General features: G+C 40.6%; 1 protein-coding gene across 3 annotated transcripts in view; it reads left to right on the forward strand.

Moving 5' to 3' along the window:
- LOC108247262 (EMAP like 4) overlaps positions 1 to 6,039 on the forward strand; it is a 33,070-nt gene that overhangs the window by 1,472 nt on the left and 25,559 nt on the right. For all 3 annotated transcript variants that reach the window (XM_037973391.1, XM_037973390.1, XM_037973392.1), the window contains exon 2: positions 3,999 to 4,184. In XM_037973391.1, coding sequence (XP_037829319.1) covers positions 3,999 to 4,184 — 186 coding nt within the window. The remainder of the gene's footprint in view (positions 1 to 3,998; positions 4,185 to 6,039) is intronic.

A 6,039-nucleotide genomic window follows, 5' to 3' on the forward strand; every position in this document is an offset into this window, starting at 1 on the left:
GTCAATCAACTGAGGACTGAATGAATGAGGTTCACCTGCTGGATAAGGATTGATTGGATGAGGTTTATTGATTGGATGAGGTTTATTGATTGGGTGAGGTTCGCCTGTTGGCTCCTTGATTGGCTAAAGTGCATTGCTGGCTGTAATGATTGGCTAAAGTCTGTTGAACAGCTGAGGTGCATCAATAGTTTAAGGTTCAGTGATTGGCTGAAGTGTAGATGGATAGATCCAGAAACATTTGTGCCCAAAAAGATAGACCCGCAAAGGTCACTGAAATAACTTGAAACTGACAAAATTAATACAAATCAACTACTGTATATTCTGCAGTATAGGGAGCACTGGATTATAAGACTCACTGTTAATGAATGGTCCATTTTCAAACACCGGACTATAAGGCACACCCTCGTGAACCTCCTAATTTTTGTAACTTCGAAATCATACCAGGGTTTCCCCCAGAAAAGAGGCTAAGCCCGGTGGTAGGTGGCTGTTCGCCGGCCGATCGTCGGCCGACTGTGATTTAGTAAAAGAAAAGATTAAAGTTGACAGAAAGTTGAAAATATGGCTTTTTATTATGTGATATTGTAAGATATTTGTGTCAAATATTTACACAACTACAGTTTTACAAAAAAGCTCTTTTAAAATACTTTTTTAAACAAAAATGCAATTAAAATAAATACTAATTGTTTGCACCTAATTTGAATCCTAATTTAAGTCACATTTACAACTAAATGAAATTAACATAAATGAAAAAGTGCAAACAAAGCACCAACACACGTCTCACTTCCAGGCCAATGAATAAGAATAGAGAACTCTGACAAACAGACAGATGCTGTACTGTACTGTGCTTTATGTGGCACAGGCTGCATGTTGGATCACTACATGGAACAACAAAACATCTAATGCTGAATTTAATAGCATCATTTTACTGGTAAACATGGATAAATTATCATGCATAATATTAATATTTTCACTACAAAACATGCTTACCATATTCGGTCTTGTAAAGCCACCCTCTGAATTTCAGCTCAACTAACCTCTGTGGTCTATAAACTCTCCTATTTATCGGCTGCAGCAGTAATCTCCTTCTGTGAGTTTTGAGCCGTTTGGTTATCTTTGTGATCTCATAGAGGGATCATAGAAATGCTGATACAGGAGAACCAGCTCTGCTAGAGCAGTGAAATTGTTAATTTTGAATGGAGCTCGGTCCACGCGAACTTAAAAACATTGGGACATGCACGATCACACGACACCGCGCGGTACCTTCGCGCAGGGGTGGGGACAGCGCGATTGCGTCACTGTTGGGGCGCGCCCCTTCTTGTGGTGGTGGTGGTGCGGGCGGAAAAAAAAAAAGACGTATTTTACAATAAACAAGCGGAGCTTAGCCTGGCGGCAGGAGAGGGAAAGCCTGGCAACCCGCCAGGCTTCTAATACACTGGGGGAAACCCTGCATCAAAATATCAATCATCAAAGATAACCAACTGGTTTAAAACTCACAGAAGGATACTGCACGCCTCCATCGCTCGCTCATGTCTGCGCGCCGTGCGATTATAACGGAGCCTTAATGCTGCAGGCGCTGCAGCTTTGTAGTTTACCAAAGTCGTACTAAAACATGACAACTTCTTACATATATAAGGTGCTCCGGATTATAAGGAGCACTGTTGTTATTTGAGAAAACTGAAGGCTTTTAGGTGAGCCTTATAGTCCGGAAGATACTGGAGTATAAATCAGTTGGTACTTTAGAATTATTGAAAGAAAAGAAAACTGGCCTTGCCAATTAAGAGATGGTACCCTTAGGTTAATATTAGATATTTGTGAGATTTAGGAGTAGTAGTAATATTAGAGTTATGGGTCGGTGATCTCAGTAACTAATAAATATAGGATAGATGTAGGTACTTGGTACCGCCTAATTGTTGCAGTCTGCCCATTGGTTTTGAAATTGGGTTTGTTTTTCTTTCCATTTTTGTTAATGGTGGGAGTGCTGAACTGGTGCTGAACTCCTTTAAAGTGAACTCGCAGCATAAAGTTAATAATAAAACTCCTGAAACTTCTGGTTTTGGTGTGCCAGCCCAACATTTTCAGTGGCCCTCATCTTTGAACATTTTCTAGAGGTGCCCCTGGAACAGGAACAGGCTAAAATGGGTTCTGCGTTCTAGCTCCTCAGTACCAGTCAGAAGAACTCCAGCCCTCCAGGCAGTGTGGACCTGATCACATTTGTTTTTATGAAACGGTTTTGAATCCTTTTTAGGTGATTTGACTGCATGTGGTCAACTGTGACGCTCTAAAATAAGTAGAACAAACTTTAGACCAAAAAGAAACACACCCAGTTTAATAAAATCCCAATAAAACTGTCCTTTTTAATAAGACGGAGTCTAATAAACAGTTAAACCTTTTAGCTGAAAAACAGGCATTATCTTCAGAATATTCCCAGGGATGGCTGTTTTAATTACCTTTAATCTGAAGTCTGTTCAGCTGCCTGGTGGGGTCACCTCGGTTCAGGAGGTCTTACATCGAGGACTGAGACGGATTTCTGTCCTGACTGTCACTGTATGCAGATACAAGTGGTCCAGGAACTGCTCCTCCTCTTTCACCCTTTGAGTGAAGATGTTTTAAATGCACATTGAGGCAGTTCAGAGCTGTATTTAGTGCAATCCGATAGCTGAATACTGAGTTTATCAAAATGTGTCAACTTTGTTGATGATGCAGAAAGGATTTATCTCGTTCTCAAATGTCTCATGCTGCACCCCCACTTTGGAGAGACAAAACCACCCAGGCACCCCCTTGGCTCAAGAAGACTAAAGGTGCATTCACACCTGATATTCCTGTAGACTCGGTTTGATTGGGGACCAAAATGTCAACATTTGTTCCATTTTCAGCTGCTCCGGTTCACATCCACACTGCACCGAGTCAATCGAGCTGCCCCCCCCTCGCCACCGAGAACTACTGAAGGAAACGATACGAAAATTTCTGAAGAAGACACTGAGAGTAACTTCCTCCTTCTGGAAAAGGAAACAAAAATTGAGTGGCTTTAGGATTTCTGTTTTGTCTGTGGTAAACATGTATTTACCCAGAAGGCCCTGTGCTGTAGTCCACTTCCTGCTTTTGGAGCGGTCTCTGGTCCTCTTGCGTCCACATATGCATTCAAACCGCTCCAGAGTTCACTTCAGCTGAACCGAGACCGACGTTTTTAGGTGGACCAGAGTTCTTCTTTGAGTTAGATTGCACGTTCCCACCTCCCCAAACGAATCGGGGAGTTCGATTAAAGCGGACTAAACAGGGCTGCTGTGAACAAAAGGAGTCAAATTTAACTAATCTGAAAAAAATACACTTTTTTTTATAAAAAATATAAGCTAATTTTTGTGACATTTTGTCTCCAGATTGCTCCTTTTTTAAATAAAGTACAATGAAACAAAACATTATTTCTGCCAGAACAACAGAAACCTACTGCTCCATCAGCCTTTCATTTGATTACAGCAAAAGGGAAGGCCAGAAAACCCCGTTTAACACTACTGCCAGCATAAGCAGCAACATTTTAAAACATTTAAAAAGAAATTTAAAGATTGTCAGAAAACTCTGGAGAAAACCCCCCAGATGACTCAGAATTGGTCCGATATGAGCTTAATTTTTTTGTGCTCCTAAACAGACAATATATTGGGCGTTTTCCTCTTGTAGGAGAAACATACAGGACTATAAAACATTCAAATAATTTTTACAGCTTCTAGGGAAAATTTTAGGACATTCCAGTATTGGTGTGAAAAAGAAGCCTACTGATTTTTGAGCTGGTTGTGATTAAAAATACTGAGCAATTTTTCCAAACTTTAGACGCTTAGTCTTCATGTGCTCTTCAAATAAAAGATTGGTCATCTTCCTGTTCCATCCATCGATCGGTTTGGGTTCCTGAAGCAGATTTATTGAGTGGTCACTCTTCGTCTTTGTGTGTTTGTTCCTGAAGCGGATCCGTTGCATCGTTGATCTTATCGTTTATATTTTGGTCTCTCCAGATGACAGCATGTCTGCGGCAAGTGTCTCCGATGTCAACGATCGTCTCTCCGCCCTGGAGCTTCGCGTCCAGCAGCAGGAGGACGAGCTGACGGTTATGAAGGCGGCCCTCGCTGACGTTCTTCGCCGCCTTGCCGCCTCGGAGGATTCTGCTGCCGCTGCGAGCAAGAAGCAGCACGCAGGGAAAGGTAACCGTGACGACTTAATTCAGATACACTGGACAGAAATCTGTCACCAGGATGACTAAATGAACCTGTTTAGACTCTAAATCACACGTGTCAAACTCCAGGCCTGCGGGCCAGATCGGGCCCCCGGGATAACATTTTAGTGACAGATTGAGTCCCTTTTGCTTCTCATTTAGCTTAAAAAACAAACTCTTTTTCTTTTAGTGAAATCTTCTTGTGGCAGTTAGTTTGAAGCCAAGAAAATGAAGTTTTAATTTCCCAGAAATCTTTGATTTTGAAGGAGAAACATAGGATGGGACTGATAAGTCTTGATGTCGGGTCTCAGGGTCACAGGTGAACCCTGTGAGTCAGGATTGTTGTGCGAGGGAAGCCATGCTTTGGATTGTGAGTACTCTTTCTGGTGGGTGTATTATGTGCTGGTGGAGCTGCTCTGGTTTCAGCTGTTTTAGTGGACTGAGATGAAATGTATTACTCAGAAAAAAAATAGAAGCTGATGATGGAGAGTAGGGCATAAGAAATGAATGAATTAAAGCTTGATCTATTTTTCTTTGTTCATTGAAGTATTTGTTCTGAATTCTATGTAATATGTTCCTGGGGAAAAAGTAACTTTTATATTAATACTTGAAGGTGAATGTATGTTTTTGTGTAACTGAGTTTGACACTCCTGCTCTAAATGAAGGTTGAATTGTTGCCACAGACGCAGTCGGCTGTGAATGCATTCACCCATTTTGTGTTTTTCCGGTTTTGTTGCCTTACAGCCTGGTTTTTAGGGTTAGGTGACCTTTGAGTCGCACAACCATTTTTAAATATAAGTGTTAAAGAGCTATGATCTAGCTTAGGAATCAGATATAATGTAAAAATAAATGTGTTTGGTTTTATTTGTATAAATCCTTCTGTTTAATAATCTGAATGATATCATCTGTAAATTTCCTGTAACAGAGAGAGAAAACTCAGTAACCTGGTGATTCATTTTATTGTGAATCAGATTTTCAATTTAACCAAAAATTGGGGGAAAAAAACACTTTGATAAAACATTGCATCCATAATAATATTAATCATAAATGATTTTCTATAAAAACGAACATTTTAAACTCCAAACTGCTTCACTTAATACGAGGGGTTAAAACTTTTTATTTCTTTTTTTGATACATGGCAATACAGACATGAACAAAAAAGTGAGTAAAGAAAATGAATGGGTGAATATTTTATATTGTGTTAATTTTAGTTCTTTAACAGAAATGTGCATCAGCAGGTCAGAGCTGAAGAAGAATCAGGCCCATAAAAACCAGAATCTGTGCATCTTCATTGATCTGAACGGCTCCACGACTTTGTTTCTGACGTCGTGATGTCTCCTGCTCAGGGGGTTCAAAAGTTTCAGGAGTAGGAGGCTGTTTAGAGAAAGAATGAATGAATAAATAAATAATGGGCAAGGAGCAAAAGGGGCAGGAGTTCTAGTCCCCCCACCCCCTGCACAAGTCTGTGAAACACAGGGGTGGCAGCATCATGCTGTGGGCTGTTTTGCTGCAGGAAGGACTGGTGCACTTCACAACATAGATGGCATCATGAGGAAAGAACATGATGTGGAAATACTGAAGCATCATCTCAAGACATCAGGCAGGAAGTCAAAGCCTGGGTCTTCAGATGGACAATGAGCCGAAGCCAGGGACGTGCGGTCAGGGGAGGCAGGTGAGGCTCTGCCTCATCATGACAAGAAAAAAAAATGATAACATAAAATGAATATTAATATTTGTCCACTGATCTTTATGTATGAGTAATTTTCGAACATTTTTATGGTCTAAATCGCATTTTTATAGTCAAAATCGCTGAAATTGCATATTTCCTGTTCAAATACGAGGGT

This window comes from Kryptolebias marmoratus, linkage group LG22 (genome assembly GCF_001649575.2).
Source record: "Kryptolebias marmoratus isolate JLee-2015 linkage group LG22, ASM164957v2, whole genome shotgun sequence".
NCBI classification, from domain to species: domain Eukaryota; kingdom Metazoa; phylum Chordata; class Actinopteri; order Cyprinodontiformes; family Rivulidae; genus Kryptolebias; species Kryptolebias marmoratus.